At 32.3% G+C, this 25,103-nt stretch overlaps 2 protein-coding genes across 3 annotated transcripts in view; one reads left to right on the top strand and one right to left on the bottom strand.

Moving 5' to 3' along the window:
• Window positions 1–2,316, top strand: part of LOC137922692 (putative fatty acyl-CoA reductase CG8306) — a 34,798-nt gene extending 32,482 nt beyond the window's left edge. For both annotated transcript variants that reach the window (XM_068765717.1, XM_068765719.1), the window contains 2 exons: window positions 573–670; window positions 1,647–2,316. In XM_068765717.1, the coding sequence (XP_068621818.1) occupies window positions 573–670; window positions 1,647–1,785 (237 nt within the window). In that variant the 3' untranslated portion in view covers window positions 1,786–2,316. The remainder of the gene's footprint in view (window positions 1–572; window positions 671–1,646) is intronic.
• Window positions 2,317–3,652: 1,336 nt separating this feature from the next.
• The window catches only part of MAPk-Ak2 (MAP kinase-activated protein kinase 2), a 38,601-nt gene continuing 17,150 nt past the window's right edge, over window positions 3,653–25,103 (bottom strand). The window contains exons 2-8 of the mRNA XM_068765626.1: window positions 21,640–21,765; window positions 14,775–14,912; window positions 12,898–13,104; window positions 9,935–10,066; window positions 9,193–9,315; window positions 7,048–7,200; window positions 3,653–6,727 (exon numbers count right to left, since the gene is read on the bottom strand). Of these exons, the coding sequence (XP_068621727.1) occupies window positions 6,656–6,727; window positions 7,048–7,200; window positions 9,193–9,315; window positions 9,935–10,066; window positions 12,898–13,104; window positions 14,775–14,912; window positions 21,640–21,765 (951 nt within the window). The 3' untranslated portion in view covers window positions 3,653–6,655. The remainder of the gene's footprint in view (window positions 6,728–7,047; window positions 7,201–9,192; window positions 9,316–9,934; window positions 10,067–12,897; window positions 13,105–14,774; window positions 14,913–21,639; window positions 21,766–25,103) is intronic.

Below are 25,103 nucleotides of genomic sequence, written 5' to 3' on the forward strand. Positions count from 1 at the left end.
CTAAACCGTTGATCGCAGAAATCAACCCACAAAGACAAGAAAATACTGTAATATAATTTATTGGCATTTAGGCCTTCATCGAGATTGGTTTAGTACAGCGCGCAAGGCATTTAGCTTACAACTCTTTAGTCACCAACGTTGTGGGCTCTTTTATGAGCCTGGAATGAAGGTATTACCTTAAAAGGTTATCTAGGTCTTAGACGATTTAGGCGGGTACTCCAGTGATTGTGCAAAAGAGACAGAAAGTTTCACCACGGCTGGATTGGTTGCTAATACCACAATGTGTGGTAACAACAATGTGGTAATGACTTGAAAGTCACCAGAAAATGATATCCTACTTTCTCATTCTGTTCTCATGAACTCTGTCTCTCAACAATTAGTGATAAGGGCTATGCTCTGAATATATATGTATAGATGGATGGATGGAGGTGAGAGATATGAGGGAAAAGGCAGTTCAGGATATACATATTAAAAAAATTAACTTAAAAACACACTACACATTTCAGATAATAATACGCTATATGTTATAGATATGCATACAAAACTAAAAGTGTTTAATACTCCTTTTCCAGTGGATAGAATATTTTGACATAATGCATCTGGGTGTCCGGAGGTTTTTGAATAAGGAGAAAGTATCTACACTGCCCGCAGCAAGAAGCAAAGACACAGTGTAAGTGAAATTATCATATTGAAAGTATCCCATACCACTTTATCCAGGATTTTTCCTTGCGGCTAAGTTCACAATCTCGAAACTTATTAGCTTGTTACAGTTCCCGGCGATGAATATTGCTCATCGAACTTTGGAAGGAGACAATCGGCTAATTTCGACTTCATAGAGCACTATCTCTGTCCCACACTACCTATGTGACGTTTTGTCAGGCGTTGTATTTTGTGCGACAGAGATAACGAATGTCTCTATCCAAAGATCGATATGCAATATTTATTGCCGGGTTCTGTACGAACCAACAAATCAATTTTGAAATCACTTTATCTATTGAACTATTGTTTAAATAACCACAAAAAGGTCCGTCAGAGTTTGTTGTAGGCTCTTTTCAGATAAAGGCGCCTTTGGCAATAAATCTCCGTATCATTATAAACTTTCTCAATTTTTTCTTTTAGTGACATTAATTTTTATTTATAAGCATAGTAATATATATATTTTTAAAGGTTCATGTTTCGAATCTTGTAGTTATTGTTTACAATTGAGTATTTTTTTAAATCGTATAATGGATTATCAGATTAGTAAATTGCTAAAAATTATGGTGAATAAACTTTGAGTGGCATTCAGTTGTAATGGATATTCAGTGGATCGTCCAAATATCAGTTAAACTTTGTTGACATTCGTATAGTTAGGTAGGAAATTCAAGAGAAATAAGAGTCGCGTGTACACTACGGTCTCTTTATTCAAAAACAAATTTATTGTTGCTACATAAAATAAATAACGTATAAGGTTTTGTATGCCAACATATATATAAAGTAGTATCAACGTTATTAGTATGAACATACTAGTTCCACTATTAAGCGCTAGATGGCGCACTAATAATCAGATAATTCTATTAGTAGATGGCGCCTTTCGTGAGACAAGCGTCATCTACTGTAACAATTATATCGGTACATTTGAAATTTTAACTATTTTATTATTTCAGATTGTTGGTTGTGCACATCATCTGGCAGGTCTTCATAATTTCTTTACTCTGGTACCTGGTCGCTTGTCTTACTGGCCTCTCTATGACCCAAAGCTTTTGGGCACCTCTTACTATTTATTTGCTTTATAGTTTCTTGTAGACATTGAATTTGAAAATAAAACAATTAATCGAAAAGTTTATATTCTTAAATTAATATATTTTCCGGTTGTCCGAGATATTTGAGATATAGCTTTTGGTTTTAAATTTGTTAGACTGTATCCTCGAATATCTATTTCATTAATTTATTGTCATTTCCTCAATCATTTGTGCGCATTTTTTGTGTAATCTTTCACAGTACAATTAGAAATTAGAAACAGATACTACTTAAGTACAGTAATTCCTTCTATAAAGATTTACTTTACGTTTTTGAGTTCTTTTCAAAAACTGTTTTATTACCTCTAGATAACGCAGGAGTTTCCGGCTTTATATGCAGACCATAATTTTAATCAATTTGTGTTACAAGTTTATGAATCGTAATAACATTTACATGTAGTATAGATAATAAATTTAAAACAGAAAACACTTTATTGTAGTTCTTTAAACAGAATGTTAATTTCTCAACCGTAAAATTTTAAAATTAATCAAAACAGATTAAAACGATTATTTGGTTTTAAAAAAAGCAAGTATTTCATTAATAAGTGTCTCCAAAATACCCAATTTTATCTCTATTACTACAAAAAAACGTCAACTAATACAACTACATACGTACAAATAATTTCTTACAATGCTGTACTAAGATACCGTACTTTTAAAATATATTTTTATAAAATTGTTATTCCATTTAAATTATTAAATTTTTTTAATAACAGTATATATATTTATTATAGGGATATGTTTAAATTAACAAATCATTATGCTATTTTATTTTTCTTATAAGTAAGTCTCTGTTTAAGTTAATTTCATTCATTTTTATGATCTTTAATTAATAATGCATTTATTTATAAGGGATTATTGTATTTCAGTTCATAAGGTGTAACGATTACTATTTGTCTAAGAATCTTATTATGTTTTGTAATCGATTTAAAAATAAATATTTCATAACGTTGATTTGTGTTTTTGACCAAACCCAACTTCACATAATTTTTGCCTAAAAATATGTTATATATTATTAATATCTTCAGCAATGTCATCCACGATAAACTGATAAATACAAAGCCTTATTGTGTAATTAAGTAATGAGGTCGTGACGTTTAAATGATAGATTTATACATCTGTACCCTCTGCTGCATGGAGTCCAACTTAACGTATTAAGTCTGTACAGAAAGCTTGTAGCAGTTTTTTTTTGTAAAAACTGACTTGAGCAGTTTTTGTAGTAAATGTTTTTTTAGGGCCGAACTCTCACTGTTGCCAAAATGTTCATTGCCAGATTCTGCTGATTAAAGACGGTAGCACACAGAGAACGCCCCACGTACTACTTTTGTATCAAATTGGGAACCCGCTAATCCGAGAGATTTAAAAGATCGCCTCGGCGGAGCCTCCAGAAGAGGTGGAGAAACTAGGCCCAAAAGCCACCGAAAGAGGGCCTCGGATTCCATATTACTCGCTTAGTTTTTCGACACATGAAAACCCAATCAACCAATGAAATTTGGTATTATAAAAATAATTTGATCGAACAGTAAATACTCTAATGCCAGTGAGAAATGTAAAAGAAAATAACTGAAAGAAATAGTGGTTTTCGAATAAATATCACCTGTGAGAGCATTATTGATACGTTGACTGCCATGTCTCTTATATCGGAGTAACAGTAAAGATTCTCTTAAATCCACGTCATCCGTATTCGAGTGACAACTAGAATTCGAATCGCTGATCAACTAGGCGATTGCTTACAGTTCCCGCACATATTTAAACGTAGAATCGTGCAGAGTGACCTGACGGATTTCAATGTGAACACACGTGACAGTCAACTAGTTTACGGGCGCTTGTTCATATGGAAAGGTATAATTAAAGTTTAAAATAAAATTAACAGATCGTTTACCAATACTTTAATTCTCCACTCATATAAACACTAAGTTACTTACAGTTATATTGACCGCCATTCATAAACGAACACGCTGTTACAGTGAAGACAGAAGTCTTCAATGTAAAAAAAAACATGCGATAAAAAATAAGTACTTGAAAAATATGTGATGTCAACGTATTTACATTGAGGTCATACATCTATATAATCTACACACCTAATTTATTTGTGACACTGCCTTTTTTTGTTTTTACAACTGTATACAAATTAATTTCAAAGTAAATATAACATTACATAACATAATTAACAGACTATTCCGGAAAATAATAGAAAAAAAATTGATACATTTAAAGAATCCTTAGAGACGATATGATAAGTACAGTCATGTAAATAAAGTGTAATTGAATATTGTGGAATGATTTTATATTAACTTGTAACATCAATGAATTGTTTATGTATATAATAAAATATTTATGCTAATTATATAATGTTAATATAGTAAGTATATATAACTGATAAATTTGAAATTCAACAAAAAAGGATTGGTCGAGAACTGTACCTGCATTGTACTTATTAAATTTTATAAATATAGGTTTCTTGTTAAAGTGTATCTCAACACTGCCGGTTGCCTAAACTAAAATAGTGATTTTAATATTTTAACAAAAAAACTTTTTATTTTCCTATTCCTACATATAAAACATATATTTGCAATGACAATATTTAAAAATTGTTAATCATATTTATTTAAGGTTCTTCTAATCTTGCATTACTTCATTACACAATTTTATTTATAATTTTAAGAAAATACATATATTTTTTTCTCTCAATATTTGGACGGCAAATAATAACTAACCGACGCTGTAAAACGACAATTTTTTGCAAATGCTTTTCATTCGGTTATAAATACAATTCATTATTTTCTAATTGACGGATCTCATTTTACATTTATTTAACTAGATAAGAGATGTTATGACAAAGTGTTTTTGAGTTCTTTTAAACTGATGATGCTTCAACAACTCACATTGAAGTCTTTAAGTATATAGTAGATTACATACTATATTACTTTATAAAGTACATATTAAGACAGTTTGACAAGATTATGCATTAGTGTCAAAATAGGTTGGCAAGTATCTTACCTTAATAGGCTTGTTTTTAGTTCGATCATGTCAAAACTGAATGATAATTGTCCGCCGACCTACTAACCAATCAAATTGTTACTAATTGTTAAGTCAAGTAACAGAGACCAGTTGAAGACATATTTTTAAATGCGACGGTTATGTCCAACAATACGTTTTCGTGGTATGGTTAGGTCAACAAACAATGATTCAATACAATATTAACTTGAATGAAATATAGTACAGTTTGGAAAGATAAGCATACATAAAACAATGTTGAAATTAAAAAAGTTTCTTTGAAACAGGATAACTTCCTTATTTCATTGAAATATGAAACATATGTTACTAGACAATAATCGACAATGCCCTTTACAACTGAGGAACTTTAAGAATAATATTTGTTAGTTGATTATAGCACGTTTCATCGTTTCATCAGCGGTAGGTCGCCCACAGCTAAATATTGGCTTCCCCTACTGCATGTCACGACAAGCTTAACATATTAGACTGTGCACTTTTTGGGTCAACGTCCTGCGCTACACTTGCCAAATAACATTGATTATTATGTATTATATTTTCTCAATCTAAGGATACGCGATTACATTATGCGTCTGTGTTAAAATAATAGATAATCTTCTATGTTAATAAACAGTTTTGATTTACAAATAAAAATGTTTCCATTTTTAAAATTTCAAATTTGGAACCTTTTTCTTCAATACCTATATCATAAATGTAAATGTATGCAGATTTTATTAACGTAACCGCAAAAGTTATTCATCTCTGTATCATTTTCGTGTAAACTCCTCAACGCAATGTATAAGATATAACGGATATTGGATACAATCGTAATACAGGCCGTATATAACAGCGTTCACAAACCAATCAAGTACATGCTCTAGTAGGCTTCTACTGCAGCAATAAAGATTTTACTTAACTTAAAAACATTAGCTTAGTAAGTTCGACTAAGAACACGGGCGGCTTAACAAACCCGTACGGTAATAACCTTTGACGTCGAACAAGTAACGAGTATAATTGTATATTTGGCACTTCATGTATTATTTTTAAAGGATTCCCACACGTGATATCTAAAATGTAAATATTTGTGATTGCATTTTAAATTGAAAACAAAAGTATATATTTAAAATGTCAAAATATTCAAAGATTGTTTTGATTTAATGTAAAAAATTAAACTTCAGTCATTGTTTGAATCTCTGGTTTTTAAGCGCGGATTATTCTAACTAGGTTTTATAAATGGCATTGATTCATATGTTTTTCATTTATCTAAACGGTTTATTCATTTTTAATTTGTACTTTTAACATAAAAATTTATAATTTTGTAACTATTATTTTTTGTGTTTTCCATGACGCCATAGTTTTGGCCTTCATGAAAAAAAAAAAGGATGAGTAGATATTACATATTATATTTGAAATGAAAAACAGTATAGATGAAAGTCAGTGTTCTTAACCGAACTTAATACGAAGCGATATAATTTATACGCTTCAATATTCCTGACCAGAGATATGTCTAACATTATATTGTGCTATAAAATAACATTTCTTAATAATTTTAAAATAATATCGTAAGATGTTGGTGATGTAAATGCAACTTAATGTAAAGAAAAAAATAATGAGGTAAAAAGCACTTAATATATATAAAAACCTTGGTGCAAGTAACTTTTTAGTATATTTTAATTACGTCTAGACAGAAAGTTTATTTATTTAAAAAATTATAAAGTAAATAAATTTTACTATATCACTTGCCCGTTCAATGTATGAGAATATTAAAGTTATTATTGTGATGTCTATGGTTACAATCAGTCTATGGAATAGATAACATTTTGTCTCTGGTCAGTTGTAGTGGTTAGCGTGATTTGGCTCTATGGTTTACCGATGAATTCTCTTCAGGCGCCCACTTTGTTCCGTCTCTTATTTAAAAGGGAGTTGTTGCTCTGTTCCAAAGCTTTAATTTGCACCTGTTGAAGAAAATTTATTGTTATCGAGAATTTTGGAATTAATGTAAAACATAATGGGTAATCCAAATGGAAAATTTACACATTGTATTTGTACAGATGCCTAACCTTAAATAACTTATTACTGTTCTTTAATTTAGTATTATCAATTCTGAACTTAAGTGGTTTCTTTGACTTAACTTTACTTTTCTTTGCAATATCTCATATTACTCTGGCTTACTGCTCTTCTTCTATATATAAATAAATTAGTGTATTGGGGTTGGGAGTTTTGAATTTTATTTTTGAGTAAATCTGGGGAGGGTATAGGAGTGTGCAGGGCTGACCTGGTCGTAGTCGACGCGCATGGTGGCTAGCGAGCGTGTCATTTCGTCCTGCACGTCTGCCCAGGCTTCACCGGCGTCGCGCAGCAGCGCGTGCGTGTACAGCGGCGTCTGCGGCACCTGCGTGTACTGCCGTACCCATGGACTCGCCATGACCTAGCACCACAAGGTGTTATTTTAAAATTTTACATACTAATAATACATTCTTGAATACCATCGAAATTTTACTATGATTACTGATTTCTGTGATGTTTTTGTGATTTTTTGTTTTGACTTTTATTTTATTTTTATATAAATTAGAAAGAAGCTAGGCTAAGCAGGCGGGTTGGCGAGTAAGGTATATCCCCCCTTAGATATTTGTAAGGAAGGCCTGTGCCTTGTAGTGGGCTGTAACGACGAACGACGACAAAACGTTTGGTGAAAGAGGTTCAGGTAAGGTGAAAAAGAGAGAGACTTGTTTGTTTGCAATGGCAAAAAAAATAGTTAATAAGGAAAGTGTGGATTACATACGAGATTGTATATCGGGAATTGAAACCGCGACCTACGATCTAGACTAATCCACTAACCCTGAGCTGCCGCTGTTTAATTCAACTATGATTTCACGTGTGATTTAATGCATATACTTAATGTTCGATTGTTAATCACAGTGAAATTTAGTCTTAATTTTATTTTTTATGCACATAGTATTCTAAATTTCCATAAAATCTTACAAATGGTTAATTTTTATGTATACTTTGTTTATAGTTAGTAGTATGTGTAATCGACTAATTTTTAGGGAATGCAATAAAATAAAATGCTACATTTTAGTTCACCATAGGTATATCATAAATTTGCACTGTCAGTCTGCTCAAGTTTTAAAGACACGGCCTATAGTCAAAGTCAATCCTTAAGTAAACTTTACCTACCCTAACCTTTTCCAGTTTCTAATTTATTAATTACATAGTTTTTAATTTCAGAAATTACTCGTACATGCTGAATTTTCGTTCACCGTAGTCACGTCGTAAATTTCCATTGTGTCCACTTAGGTTTTAAATTAGCTATTTACAGTCAATCAGTCTTTAAGTAGCCTCTCACTTCCTTTTCACGTTTCTAAATTAATTTACATAGATAATGCGAGTAATTATTAAATAAAGACTCATTGATAAAGACATAACAACTTGTGCAGTAATAAAATATAAATCATCATAACAAAATTCTTTTAGTGATTGGGGGATTTAATAATTTATTTATCTATTCAAATGTGGAATTCGCACACAATTTAAAGAGATACACATAAAAAAAGGGAACGTAAATTTAAATGCGTAATTAATATAGCACGGACAAGGAAAGTGTATTTGATGTCCGAAAATCTGAATGAATGAATGGGAAGTGTTCACTCACAGACCACTTTCACCCAAAGACCAGCGGCGATACTTTCAGCGATATTTTCAGTTGTATTTCAAAGTCATTCATAGGTTGTGCGACCTCCACACTCAAACGTACGTTATCGCGCAATAGCTAGCCCTCGAGTCCCGACAAACGATGCAATAATCTTTTTGTTAGGTAAGAAAGGGAGTAATATATAACTACTTCGACTGTTGCTGCATAGCGGAAGTGGCTATATATTAGCCCGTTTCTTATTTAGGATGGACTTCCGCAAAGTATCGCCTGAATCTATTAGATATTTAAGATCAGCATGCGTAGCTGAACAGGCGCGTTTGTACATCAAATTAACAAAATTACATCGGGTGGCAACTCAAAACGTTTGGTTTAACCAACAATGCAAGCGGTTAAATGTATGCTGCATAGCGGAAGTAGCTATATATCAGTCCCTTTCTTACTTATAATGGACTTCAGCAAAGTAACGCCTAAATCTGTTAGATAATCTTTTTGTTGACAGAGGACGTACTTCAAATAAAGGCAAATAGTGCAACAGGCATATAACATACGTCGCGGCCTCTGAGAACACTTTATGATATTATTAGATATTCGAGATATTATACAAGCATTTCGTAGCGCCATAGACCATTCATGCAATTTACTTCGCACAATATACTGTTATTTCATTTAGCATAGGAAACTCCTTTCTACGCTAAGTATACCCTAAGTGGTCAGAATAAGTAATAAATATAAGGAAAAAAATTAAGATGAATTTAACACGTGACTTACCTGATGTATTGTGAGTCGTTTGGCGGGGTCGACGGAGAGCATGCCTCGGATGAGATTCTTTGCTTCGGCGGACACGTTCGACCACTCGGGCTCCGGGAAGTCGTACTGGCCGAGTCGGATACGCTGCCAATCATGCATATTATGAAATAAAAAAATTCGAAATCTGTTTCATTTAACTTATAATAACTGACGGTATTTATTTTAATGCCAGATAGGGAGGAAAAAGTGGCCTGATATTTTTTTTTATAATTAGTATCGATGTTCTACAGACATTAGCGTACGTGCCTTTGTGTTACATTTACGCTTCTATGTTTTACTTTGTTTTTTATTTCCGGTTTTATTATATTAAACTTTTATTACTGACATATTATACTGAAATATTAAAATTGATTAAAAAATATTCAACTTCATATTCTATAGGAAAGAGCATATTAACATATATAACATATTTTTAGCAATTATTAATAAAATCGGACAAACTCCCAGTTCTTCAAAGAGCCATGAAACTCAGAATATTTCCAAGTAAAAACAACATTTTTTCAATGCGTGAAATTATTAAACATTAAAATTTTATTTAAATTATGCTTATAGTTTTACAGTCATTTGATTTATGACAAAGATCGCGAATTCGATGCATTCAAAATTATTTGAATTTTTTTGCATTACAATTAATTTTAATAAGTAGATAGGGATTCGTTGAGTAATAGCGATAAATAAAAATATGCATATTATAACCCAATACCTTTTTCATTCCGGGCGATATAGCGAGACCGTGATTGGAGTAGAAGGGCGGAAAACCACACAGAAGAATGTACATGACGACGCCAAGAGACCAGATATCGCATGATTTGTCGTATTTCTCTGGACCCAAAACCTGAAAGAATGGTAAATTTATGTGTTATTAACTAAGCACGGATACATATTACACCTTTGTATAGGCTCCATAAAGGAAAGCTCTAATTCAGTGGCGTAGCTATGGTATTTGAGGCCTGGGGCAGATTGGGGCTCGGTGCCTCCCCCCCCCCCCCCTAAAGAGTCTAAATAATCTCAAAATTCAGAACAGAATGTAGTTAATTTATATTTTTTTGGTTCAAAATAATAATAAATATCTATGAAATAACATTAGATCTTAATAAAATTTATTGGGAAAATTTAAAAACGAACATTCCTCGCTTTTTGGCCTGCAAAGTCATTAATCACATTTTCAAAATCAAAAGTGTCGACTAGTTCATGTTCTATTGACATTATTGCAAGATTATTTAATCTATTTATCATTAAATAATCTTGCAATAAAGTAATAATTTGTTATTTTGTCATTTAGGGCCCTTTTAAAAAACACTTTATGTGTTTTGCGAATGAAAGGATTAAACACTGTGTATATTATAATTTGTAACCGTTTATTATTTTTTTCGCACAAAAATAGTAAAATTCGTTATTCTTTTTATGTTATTTACTTTAATTTATGGTTTTCATTTTTCTTTTAACATTTCATTATTCATCATTCAAAAAAAAAATTTCAAAAAAATTATTTTCAACTTTGGTGCCCCCCCTACTTGTGGTGCCTGGTGCGGCCGCCCCGCTCGCCACCCCCTAGCTACGCCACTGCTCTAATTTATGTAAGACATTCGTTAATGTGATAAAAAAAATTGACTTGGGCGTATTTAGATAGCTAAGTTTGCTGTGGGTCCCTAAATACGCCCACGTTTCAAATCTTCGAGGGTTTATTTTAGTTGAAGGTCTACAGACCCAACACTATAGGGAAGCTCAATTTGATTATTATTTCTACAAATTTGGACTATTCTGTTATTATTCTCATATGCGTATACCAATTGATCACTAATAGATCCCAATTGGGATATAATATAAATAAACAAACAGGATGTATCACGTCAAATATGTTTTTTAAACTACCCGTTGTAATGTTGTGTCATTGAAATTGTCATAAATACCAATACACTGCGCTGGTTTTAAAGAGTTTAAATAACTTGAAAATATATTGGTTTGGTACGTCTTATGATAGAAGGTTGAGAGTTAGATAAGCGCACGTTTTCTTGAAGTATATAGCATGGCCTATTCCAGCATTATAAATTGTGATATATAATCCACCGATGAGAAGCAACCGTCGAAACAGAAACGGCTAATAACATTAGAAAATAAACTAGGAAATTTTCACAAAATCATTATACATATTTAGAAAAATCAGACCCTTTTTAAATTATTAGTTAAGTACATCATTCATTTTTAAATTTTTCGTCTTGGATTAATTTTAAAAGAAAAAATTTAGGGTTCACTGACGATTTACCGCGTATTTACTTCATCCAGAAATTTGTTAACGTTTTAAAATATCTAGGTAATTCTACGATGTTAGTATTCAGATCACGGCGGTATAAATTTTAATATCATCTTCTCGATAAGGCGCTGACTCGAAACGACATTTTATCTGTGAAAGGTTCAATGAATTCTAGGCATACCGCACCCCGTTTTTAAATATGGAGCAGTATACTCATGAGTTTATGTCGTACTCGTAGTTTACGAGGCAATCTAGCGATCTAGTCATAAGGAATTCGATTGTTTCTCATACGACACCGAAATTCTGTTACATTCAATTTACAGGGATCATGATTTTTTTATTCTTTTTTTTTTCAATATACTGCCAGAAACACACCATTCGCTATCATCTTCTTGACAATAATGAAAGGTACTTGTTATCATCGTCGTGATGTAAGCCGATAGACGCCCTCCGTAAAGTGTAGCCCTCTTCCAAATATAGATACGATGCCCGGTCTTGTGGTAGCTGCGTCAACAATTGCCCATCCAGCAAACCTTGACTATGTCGTCGATCTACCTAATGGGGTGCCTACTCTACTACCAGCTTGAAGTAGTCACACGAGAATATTTCGGGCTCAACGGCCGTCGGTAGCACAAGCGATGTGCCTCGCCCACTGTCTTCCTTAAAACCTCATTAACATACCTTATTTTTACTTTAAATAGAATGAAACTAAAATTTTCACTAACTGACTGACCTACATAAAAACCAAACTACTAAATTAAAAATATTTTTCTATTCATCCGAAGGTTGTCTGTGAGTAATCTCGCAAATGTGATTAGACTGACAATTGTTCATAGGTGTTGTAATTGTATTATTTATATTTTATGATAAGATGTTGAGGAGCTCAAATTATTTATTAACCTGTATTTAGGCATTGTAAACTTCTGTAATATTTAAATAGATCGTCTACAATTTTACTTTAGAGCTCTTATTTTAATCTGTTTACTTCTATGAAGAAATTTGCTTATTAACTCAAAATATTCGGTACAAAATACACTTTGTTTATCGCGAATGTTGTAAATTCCCGTTATTAGTGTCAGGGTTATTATCATCTATGTTTCAGCCGTACGTAGTCCACTGCTGGATATAGGACTTCCCCACGCATTTACAATCCGGTTGAAACGTCTACGGGTATCTACACCTCTGACTCAATCACGCAGAGGAATCCCGAGCGTCCGGGCTACGCTCGGGATTCCTTCATGGTTCATGGTTCTTATTTTTGTTAAAACTTGATAATATGTTGTAAACTGTGTTATGACAATATAGTGATAAGCAGTAATTATAATTATTGTATAATTACGGCATACACCGATGGCGTTTTTTTTCTAAATAAAATGAATGAAATATTTACAATTATTTTAGGAGTGTAATCATACCTCAGGTGCAACGTAATAAGGAGTATAACACGGCGTCTGCAGCGTGTCAGCTTGTGAGAGTGTCTCCTTTGCGAAACCGAAGTCTGTTAATTTTAGGATCGCGTTGGGCTCCATGCTAGTGTATAGCAAGTTTTCAGGTTTGATGTCCCGATGGGCAATGTTCGAGTCGTGTAGGTGACGGACAGCAACGCAGATGGAGTGCATAATCTGAGAATGTATTTGTGAAATAAATGTTACACGTAGTAATGACTAACTACAACATAAAACTTTATACAATAAATAATATTTCGAATATATTCTCACTTGAATTATCTTATCAGAATTTATCGGTATTAAAATGGCCAGAGAAATGATACTATCAACAAGTCAAACTGCCTAAGGCTGTCCCTTTCGACGGAACCTTTGAACCTAGCTACTCCATGGAGTGTCCGCTTGAGCGATTAAGGAGCTTGGTGGCCTCTTAATAAGGTGAAACTGTAATGTGTTGTGTTGGCCCAAGCCGAGGCTTCCAAGGGTGCCCCCATGGGTTCTTCATATGCCACTCGGGCAGCAATGGAAGTCAGGTATAAAGTAATACAGAGAAGACATCTAACCAATATTGGTAAATTGGAATATCTGACACATTGGCAATTATAAATGAACTAATGTATACCGAGGTAATTAGTAGGTTTCATGTACTTATATTAAAAGCACATATTACCGCGGTCAACACATTTCATTGCAAAAATTTGCTTTACATATAATTTTGACTATTGATTATTAACCCATTTTTGAATTATTAGCTAGTTTGCGAACCCATTTTGCGAATGATTATCAAAAGATTATATATATTAAGCTTTTATTGAAATATTCAATTTCTTAAAATTATTAAATGAATCGCGCTTTAAAATATATGAGATGTCTTATATGCCTTATATAATGCCTTATATAAGTATAACATAATTTTGATGAATGATTTGTATCAGGTAAAAATATGTCAAAATAAAGTAAAACGTTATTTACATTTTGATTTGTTCAGTAATAAACTGTACTTTGTTTGTACCAGTTGCAATATTGTATTAACATTTGTGTTCTGACAATATTATGTATTAAAAAAATAAAAAAACGTTAACAATATTTGCAACGGCTGCAAAAATATACATGTTAGCCCTTCCAATTATATATGTATATATAAAATATAAACAATATATACAATAGCGGGAAGATATACAATAATGAGAGAATCTAATCCTAAGTTAATAAGATATTAAATAATTAAGCTCTATAATATTGTTTTCCGTTTTATTCGTTATTAAAGGATGGATATAAGGCAGTATAATGGCCAGGGCTGTTTACGCCTCATCGCAGGCGACCATATTTAATTTTTTAACTTGTTAAAAGAAACTAATGTAAGCAAAATATATTATACATTGCTGTTGGCGTGTTTATTTTAAATAAATAAACAAGTTAAAGTGAGCCCAATAGCTTTAAACACAAGCAATAGCGGAACAGAAATCTAATAGTTTCAGTTGAACACGCCAATTATGAAGTATACATATTTTTTAATTGAATTAATTCATAGACATCTAACTTTTTTGACTCGTTTAATAAGTTCCCTAGAAAAGCGTGCAAAAAACCTTTTATAAATATTAATTGCTACTTGATAACCAGTGTGCACTTTTATTACGGATTGGACCAAAAATGCTGTCATGTAGACACGTCAGATATGCAAATATCTAGCATTCTTCAGATCGCATTTTCTTGCTTTATAGATAGGGTTCTGTAAGCACTAATAAAATTAGAATTAGAATGATTAGGGATTTGTGCGTGAAAAATTGTGTAAAAAAAGGGGACGGAAGACATTACACATCTAAATATACATGAAACGAAACACGTACTTCAGCGGCTTGTCTTTCAGTGAAAGCTCCTTCTCTGTTGTCCTGGATCCGCTGGAACAACTCCCCGCCGTCCATGCACTCCATCACCACCAGTAAACATCGCTTGCCCCCGTATGTGTTGTCATATACATCTATAATCTAATACAAAATAGATATTTAAAATTTTATTATAGTTCTCACATAAGAAGGTTTATAGTGGAGATAAAATATTTTTGTACTACATCACTACCTTATTTTGCGTCGTAGTTACGTTCCAATGAAACATGACGCAGATTGAAATGACACAAAGTGAATTAAGATTGTTAATAGCAAACCATGTAAAGATCGAAAAAAAGTTCCAGGGTTATGAAAATACTGATTTATAAAAAAGAAAATTGGACAAAGTAAACATTCAAAAACAAAAATAATTTAACTTTATTATATACGTACAAAAAACGTATTCGAATAATACAAAATAAACTTCAATTAATTTATAAAAAACAAAATTAAAACTAATCACTGTCTGATTAGTGTATATTAGCTGTTGAAGTTAGGTCCAATGTTTGCTTAACAGCTTCTTTTTTCAACATAAAATTAATTTCCTTGTAGCAATTGATATTCGTAGCTACCGCCTGACCTGGCCACCTTTAAATTTCTTCCGCTGTCAGGATCGTTTTTTTTAAAGGTATTTACCCAAAACAACGTCACCTCGAAAATATTCTTCAATTTCGAAAAATCGCAAAACGAAACGACGCAAAGCGAGGTATAAGTTTTATCACTATACACCAATAGTGATGAAACTAACAAATCTTGGAGATCGACTTGAAAAATAATTGATACGCTAAGTCTAAGGTCGTAGGATCAAATTTCAATGATTTAATCGGGCAGTAGTACTTGGAATACGGTTTATCCTGGCTCATATATCTATATATAAACCAGTTATACTGACCTAAGGCCCGTGACCCAGACGAGGCCAGGACTTTTGTGGCAGGCTTGTCTGGCATCACTTTATCTAAAAAATCAAAATAGAAGTTCGCGACAAACGAATTTATTTTACCAGGACAATGAATTAATTTCATATTTAACACATGTTGCAGTCGGAGGCTCATTATAATTATGATCTTGACCTTTTATTTACATTTAAAACGCAATTCGTTTAAAATGTAAGCAAATGACATTTTTTTTTAATTTATGCAATTAATCCTGTCATACTTATTTAATACAATAAACAAAACAAATATCAAAATTTTAGAAATCATTCTAACTTTCTTCACGTGTTCGTGAACCCAATTGAGTGCTCCTCCCTTAGCACTCGTTTAAACGATCTCTTGCAACATATATACAAAAAGTAGCTTTCAATACATAATATATATTGAAAACTAAAGTTTGTATATTTATAAACAAAACAAACATTTTTTTCGACCAATTCATCATCGAGATAAAGATTTTAAATACTTCCAAATAAGCGATAACAGCGATTACATAGAAGGGGAATATAACCAGTTTTTTTTTAAATACGTTCCCTTACTGCGTTCGAGCATAGAATCAAGGTCTTCGAATGCATGTAATTACTGATTCGTGACGCATCACATATTCGAACCGGTTGAATGGGCGAATCTTAAAATAAACCCGATGATGCCTAATAAAAATGTCATCTATAGATTTAGTAACCGTGATGTCAACTATAGAAGTCGTCCTTATATAATGCATAGAATTGAAGAACTCGAAAAAAAAAACACATTTAAATAGTGCTAAAAAATTTAAATATTTTTTAAAGTTTGTAGATACCATGCCATTAATATCATTATCTTTTCAAACGCAGAACGTTCGTCGCTGGACCTTCGCAGCTGGGACTAGGGCCTCGTTCATAGATTTACATTAGGACCGGCCATCTATTCCGCGCTGTGACATGCTCACTGCCAAAGAGGCGCAGAGTGCGTAAGTGCCAATTGTGGAAAACTTTTCGGACTATAAACAACTAACCGGAGGAATCACACATGTCGGCTAATTAATTTCCTTTCCAGCATATTACTAAAATTTTTAAATGTAAGCAATTATAGATAATAGCTATCTGCCTGCCAGGCATAAGAGAATTCACTTATATATTAAATTCATATTACAAATGTATACATTGCCATTTTAAGTAGTCCACCTAATAGTAACTTACTTTCGAGACAATTATCGATATGATATGAATAAAAGCAAAATTTTCAGAGATCGCGATGTATATATTACTTTGCTGGTATTTTCATTACCTTTAAGTCCGACTATAGCGTTTTAATTGTTTAAGTTATTACCATAAACGCATTAAAAAAAAACTGATGGACTTCCTAGACGGTGATACAATGTCAGATGTACGTTACGTATTAATTCGCTATTAGCGTCGGTATTTATTGTTGCGGTTTCTTTGTAAAATAGTGAGCAGAGTTTAGAATTAGTTTTCCTAAGTAAATAACGTCATCGCTTCCTGTCGAAGAAGCGTCTTGTTTTCCTCCGACATTGAACAATTTTACGTCAGAATAAATCTTAAATCGTTTCAGACTATTTATTTCTTAAAGAAAGAGTTTTTATAAAATTAAAAAAAAACCGCCACGACGTTGTCGATATGTTATGAATATTTGATAACGTTTTGGTATTAGAATTGATTGTAAATAATTAGCGTTAATGCTATTACTTTTTGATCAGAAGCTTCTACTGTAGAGAAAAAGTGGTAATAGTTATCTTCCGCTTTATGGGCAAACTCACAGTCTCTTAACGAACCGTGGAGAGGGCTGCACTTGGCATTTCTTTACGAGATCATTGAATTAAGTGATATGTGGAAGAATGAAAAGTATAGCCCACAGGCAAGTTAAAGTGAAAGTGGATGCGTACAACACTTAGTCGCTTAGGTGTTTAAATTCTGGAGTATCGACTTTAACATGGTATACACCTTTTTAAAGTCATTGACAGACACTGGATGCAGGACGGTACCTTCCGGTCCTATTAGAATTTTATGGGGAATTCTACGTTCAGCTGTAGACATCTTACGGTTGAAACTATGATTAATGAGTAAACTATAGCGCATCGCTAAAACGGTGTGATAAATGTGGCCTATCTTATACATTAATTTAGAAGTGACTTATCTCATTAATATTTTTCGAAAGTCTTTTATAGGCCAATGGGACGATAGGACGTGAGATTATGTCCTTGGAGGGTTTAATAACTATATGACCTTCGCACACTACCACAATTTCGGAAGAATCCATTGGTCTGTGCCTCGTACCCTCAAACCCGTGGAATCTATAAATAGCAATTGGGTAACAGCGACCATCCGTCATAAAAAGTTGATTAATTTCTGTTGACACAAATGTTTATGTCAAGAATAAAACAATCTTTATTTTGACCGATTACGTCATAATAATTACAAGCCATAAATCTCGCAAAATATTTCCAGTCTGTGAAACAGTTTACGATTAAAATTCCAAGGAAAATTTTAATCACTTCACAATAATGAACTTTGTGGTTAGACGAGAAATTTCTCAAACCCGTATTATAGGATTATCGTGAAATACGGAATTTAGTGTTTGGTTCGTAAATCTTAATTGGCCGTAACATTAATCGACATAGTTTGTGGTGCGTGGTAGTTCAGCGGTATAGAGTATTAACTAAAATTAGTTCTCCAGTACTTCATAAAGAGATCGATTCTGGCAATTGTCGTTTCCCAACAATCTCTAGAATTTTCGCGAGTGAAGTGACGTAAATGATCGAGGGTTTAAAGACTTAACATAAATAGCTCCATAATCGTCTATTAGGTATAGTTAGATTGTTTATAACGACATATCACTTTTGATGTTAAGGTCACGCAGGTTTAAGAATTGAAAAATCAGAAACAGACCAACATTGTTTTTAAAAGCGCCTCCTTTCAGCTCTTGTCGCTTTGATTTTTAATCACAACTTTTTAAAGTTAGAATGTATAAATACATTGTCAAAATAAGCATCGAGCATGGCAGGAGGGATGGCGATAGTAGTGTCGCCGTCGTCTGGAAACTTTTATGTGAGCAGTGCCAATGCTATACAAATAATAAACAAATTGTGAATTATATGAGGTTACATACCGGGAATAGAAACCTACGACTACAAGTCTCAGTCCTCCACTGATAGCCAAGCAGCACTACTCGTGTATATAATATGTATATGTACTTCAAATCATATATACATATAAAAATACTGGAAGAGATCATAGAACAATCTCTTTATTAGACTAAAAATTATAGGAAATATAAAGAATAATCCATGTCTTTTTAATACTTGATATTTTAATATACCTGAAGAAGATTAATTGATTTGGACACACGGCTACACTTAGTAATGGTTAACTATTATTGAGTTCGTTCTCAGAGTCAGTATCAGCTGATAAAACCACGTTTAATATTGATTATAGCATTTTACGTCTCACCAGGAAGTGTTTATTTTAACACTACTAACACTAATGAGCTCGCTTTAATAAAACATGGGACTTATCAGATAACGTGCGCATTATTTTAAGGTGTATATACGTTGAAAGTTGATAAGCAATTGAACTATGTTATTACCGCAATTTTACCGTATTAATCCGGAAATATTATTATTGCGTAATAATTCGATATATTTAATCTTATTTTCGTTAAATACATGTATTCAAATAGTAAATATATCCTGATATAAATTAAATGTATTTGTTACATTGTGCAATAAATGCAAAGAAATGCCTTAAATATTGTCGGTGATTGGAGACATGAATCTATTTTTAAAAGCGTGTACTGCATTAAAAGATTTTCTAAAAATGGTTTCCTTTCTGAAATTGGACAGACTAATTGTGAAAAATAAGCACCCGTATTTTTTCGATGTCAATTTATTTAATTATTTTCAAAGAGATATGAATGTGCAAAAAAGTGACATTTTTGCAATTCATACCGGGGCGTGTTCCTTGATTATATGAGACAACATACAAATCCAAATACACCAACAAATTAATAGAATATTTTAAATCACATAAAAGTGTCATTACGTATGACACTTAAATCACCTGTATATTATAATATATTCTTATCGCACCGGTTGTTGACTATCTAATATGATTTTATTCATCTTTTTATAAGTGTCTTACTTTGTAGAAGGTTATTATAAGACAAAAAATACAGAAACTTGAAAAATTATATATAAAATGACTAACCAAATTATTGCTAAATACATTTATCGGCCAGTGCCTTGAGCGATACCTGAACCGTTACTGATCACAAAAATAATTTATTGTTTATTAATCAATTTTCATTAATTTTATATTTATCAAATAAATAAAAAGGTCACTCTGTATTACGTTGTATTAATTATTTTTTTACTTTGTGCCAGAATTACAAACTTCTGGCATAGTCTAAATCAGGACAATTAGCGCAGCACACAAACGAAGATATATTGCGTGTTCGTCCTCCAACAGTAAAAACATCAAATATCCTAGATTATTACCACCTTCAGCGACGGAATGCGATATTATTAACCGCAGAATGAATGATTATCACCCAGCGTACAGTATTACACAAGACGTAATTAATTGCGCAATAAATGAGTACTAAGACTAGATCTAGCGCGCACTTTGGACATGTTTTTTTAGTACATGATGTGGAATTATTATCAGAAATCGGATATTTCCATGCATGTTTACCTAAAGTTTGCTGTGTTAGCTTCATATAGAAACCACTATTGAAAAGCATTTTTGAATGGGCTTTTGAGACTGCTTATGCCTTTGCGAATATAGAAACTCCAAATAATATTTGTTGATTGACGAGTTAGATGAAGTTGTCTGAATATATTTTTATCAATAACCTCTAAATATAAGTATTCGAATATTCAAGCAGTGGCAGCTCAGCGGTAGAGGACTGACTCTCGCTGTCGAAAATCGAAGGTTGGATTCCCGACATAGTCTTATTTATAATTCACACTTTATGTATTAATTATATAGAAATGTCACTACTAACAAACAAGTTTCCAAAGAAAGGGTGGCAGCGTCCTCAGCGTACCATAATGTCACACTGTGATCACCAACCTGTCTGCCGAGAGTAAAGATTATGGCATATCCCTCCATAGATATTCTTGGAGGCCTATGACTTGCAGTATGCGTTTATGCGTTGAAACGACGATTTTTACTAATATTCGAACTTTGGTTACACGTGTATTAAAATTAAAAACATTTCATAAAATAATTCTGTAAAGATAATATTATAGTGCAATAAAAATTTCCTATAGTGCTGCCGACCCCGCGACTTAGGAAAGCGCGGATAGGTGTTCAAGGGAAAACTGGATTTAGCAGCAGTACAGCGGTTTCAGGAACACTATTATAATGAACATGAGAAGTAGATGAACAGTTAATAAAGTGGTACAAAATCACGTTTATTTAGCTTTACTTGATTAATGGCTAATGCAAAACGCACAAAAGCATTTTTATAAAAAAAATATTTAAAAATTCTAAGCATTTTAGTGTTATGACTGAAGTGTTCTAGTATCAATTGTTATTATAAGCTATTCGCCGATCAACATTGATTAATAAGGTTTACTAAGTTTTCCAGTCATATTGTCCTTTATTGTGCATTACACAAAATATATATTTATCTTGTAAAATACAATGGCTCATTTCACAATGCAGCAGGCAACCCGGACAATAATCTTCCATTTAAAAATGAAACACGTTACGTATTTCATAAAAAAATTTATAATTACTGAGAGAATTTCTCAATCATAAATTAGATTACGAAAATTTAGAACTTTTGTGAATAAACACAAGAAGTATTGATAAGTTTAAACAAGTTTCACAAACGAAATGTAATTTTTCAGATATGTAAATATTATTTCGCATTGTTGTGCAATAATAACTCACCTCTACGATATGTATACAGCCGCTGGCCCTCCAATGCAGCTCTACTTCCCGCCTCGCTTTAGCGCTGTCATGTAAAACTTTCAATGCACGCTTTACACCGGAACGTTTTTCTTTGCATTCTACGACCTGTAAGAAATAATTCAATATGAGAATATAAGAATAAATAAGTAATAGGCTATTTATATAAAAAAACGAGGAGTGTTCGACGTTCTCCGAAGATAGGTCAAACGCTTATTTAATAACTACACGGTCCAACGGGCTTGTTAGCATAGTGCTTCTTCAACCGTTCTTATGCAAGCAAGAAAAAATGATTAATTTTCGCTATAAGTATAAAGATTCTTTAACATAGCTTCTTTTAAATAACAATATTTTTTAATCACTTGTAAATCTTACACAATACTTAATTTAACCAATTGCAATGTTTCATTTAAATATCTGGCATCGGTACGTGAAGGTTTTTAGGGTGTGTAAGCAACGATATTTATAAAAATTGTATTCATACTTGTTTTTATAATATTTATTCCAGAGTCAAATTTATAAACATGTTGATTCATGAATGACTATAAATAATGTAATTAAAAATTTAACTATAAATCTAGAACAGGATTGTTTATACTGAAATTGGCAATCTACGGAGCCGGAATTCGATTAATAATCTATTATCACTAAGTGTGTACAGTGTATCCCATAATTCGCCAAATCAAAATACGGTTATAAGACAAGTGCCTAATTCAAAATTACGATTATTTTAAAAAGTTAATTAAAATTACTTTTTTATTGCTGTAATTATAAATCAGTTGAGAATACACAAAAATTCATACTGCAATAGTTTTTGTGATTTTTGTGAATAACAACTACTTGTCCCAAGTTCGACTTGAAGTTGATTTATGTAACAGCCTACCTTACCTACTAATATCATACTTTATAAATTTTGTTATTTAAGTAATGTATTAGTAACACATAATAGCCGCAAAGGGCAGCCGTACTGGGCTATAAGTTTGTAAAAAACGAATGTATTAAATAAAACTTTAATAAGGAATTGTGAGACATGTTGATGTGTCAATGTCTTTGTTTATTTATCTATGTTGAACGTGTGTGAATGTGGGAAATATAATGCCGGTGCAAAACCGTAAACATTGTTAAATTGTAATTACGTTATCAATCCTTGGTTTTTACTAGGTTAATCATACGGTATATTTAGATTCCGTCGTAATAAACAAAATAATATTTTTTTTCAGAAAATGACCTTCAAGATAAATTTCTTATACATAGTTAATTCTATAGATATAAATCTTTATAGTATTTAACTGTAACTTTATAAGAGAAATATTTGTAGCAACGTTGTTAAATTTAAAATACTATTATTTTTTCGTGACAAAAGATGACTGTTTTTTTATGGGCAAACAGTTGTTGCGGATTGCATGCGGAAGAGCTAAACACCTTTTGAAACTTCAAACATTTTTACAGGACGTTATATGTACTGAATATGTAAGCCACCGAGCTCTTTAATCACTCTTTGTTCATGACGTGCCTTTTGAAGACTTTCGATTAAAATTTTAAAAATTCCCAACTTATTTTTCGTGGCCAACCTTCGCTAAAAATATGTTTATAACTTGGATAAGAAAAATAAATATGACACCTATAATTTGCATTTAGAAATCTGTTTTACGTATGTTAATTGAAATTTAATATAGACAATTAAGTAATACATATAAATATAGAAAAAAAAATAATATCAATTTATTTAAAAAATTACCTTTTTGGCGTTGAACTTTCTCTGCCAAATTTTCTATTTCGGGTTTATATTAACATTATTTTAAATTAACTTTCTTTCATGAGTAACATTAGCGTAAATGTAAGAATCCTAATAAAAGTTGCCCTAGTAAAAAATACCCAACACAAATAACTTAGAATATCGACGTTACGAAGATTTTAAAAACGAGTTGGCGTTTCTAATAATTTAGATATTTTCATTTGAGAGTTCATTCATACTAAAAATACGTTAAACGAAAGTCGACCTTGTCGTGGTTAAAATTAGAGTTTTTTGTAAATGTAATCACAGCTTTCGGTAAAATTATGTAGAAATGACGCTGCTATAAAAATAATATTTCGTCATCAACACATCGGAATTCTGTCTGTAAGAATAACACGTAAAGGTAAAAATAATTATCTTAGTCAATTTTTTTAGGTAAACTGAGGTGGTTTGCAATGAACTGTAACAGTAATAATATTTTTATCGTAACATCGGAGTTACAATAAAAATTCATCATCATCATTTCAGCAGTAAGACTGCTGCTTTAGCCGACAACTGTTGAACATATACCTCCTCCATAGATTTCCAAAAAGGACTGAATAACAGCGGCCTGTAAAAGATGTTTTCCAACGACAACAAGGCACAGTTACTGTTTAAGAAAACGATCCACTTTGGGCAGTCTGTGTGGTAAAGGTACTTGCTTATTTGATCTGTTTCATAAAATTTTCGGTATGTAAATAGGACCTACTAACGCGTTTTTTGTAATGGTGTTCTAGGCTAAGGTTAAGCTAAGGCTGGCGTGTTCTAGGCTAAGGTTAAGTTAGGTTAAGGTTAAGATTGTATATTTATTAAATTTTTTTAAATTTTCTTTATAAACAAAGCTTTAGGTAGAAGCTGTAGCCCCGAGCAAATGCTGTTCAGACTTGAGCCATTGGTATAGCAAAAATAGTTGCTAGGTTTGATTTCAAAAATGGAAGTGACTTCTCTATAGCCTTCAGGTACTTTAAGAATGAGCAGCCTCCTAATGCTAGGAACCGGACATTTGACACCTATACAAAATTGTAAGAAACCTAAAAAAAATGGTTGTATTTACCGTGTCTACATCTGTATTCATTCCATTGCACATACGCCCCATATTAAACTCTTCCTATTTTACAATATAATCAAAAATCAAAGTCTCGTGTTTTATTTCATTACCAACGATGTAATGCTAGTCACGAGTAAACATTAGTCACAAAGATATTCAAAAACACCTCGTTTATTGCGCCGGGCGTCACAGTTTGGAGCGCGGGAGGCGCATGGCGTCATCTCTGACCCGGTTGTGACGCAAACCGTGACGATGCCATTGACACAGGTACATCATGCGGGGAAATCCGCTGCCAATCAATCGTTTCAATGTAAATTATTCTGATTAGTGGGGAACTAACTGCGGTACTTTCGTCCAGATTTTTAATCTGTGTATTTAAATTATTCATTGATTTACCTATGTAATTAAACTATTAAAGGTTTATTATTCCGGAAGTACTTATTTATAATAACTATTTTTTATTAATAAATAAATATTTTATCGGTTTCTAAAATATTTAAATATAAATAAATCGACAATAGTACCCGACCGGGGCAAATTATAGTTCTTTATTCATTCTACGAAGCATCCGCCTAAACAAATTAACTTCGGCGAAGTGTCTAAAGCATCAACTCGAATCGAGGG

Source organism: Battus philenor, unplaced genomic scaffold (genome assembly GCF_028537555.1).
Source record: "Battus philenor isolate CCGP_79_NKW_IND1 unplaced genomic scaffold, ilBatPhil1.0.hap1 SCAF_20, whole genome shotgun sequence".
Lineage (NCBI taxonomy): Eukaryota > Metazoa > Arthropoda > Insecta > Lepidoptera > Papilionidae > Battus > Battus philenor.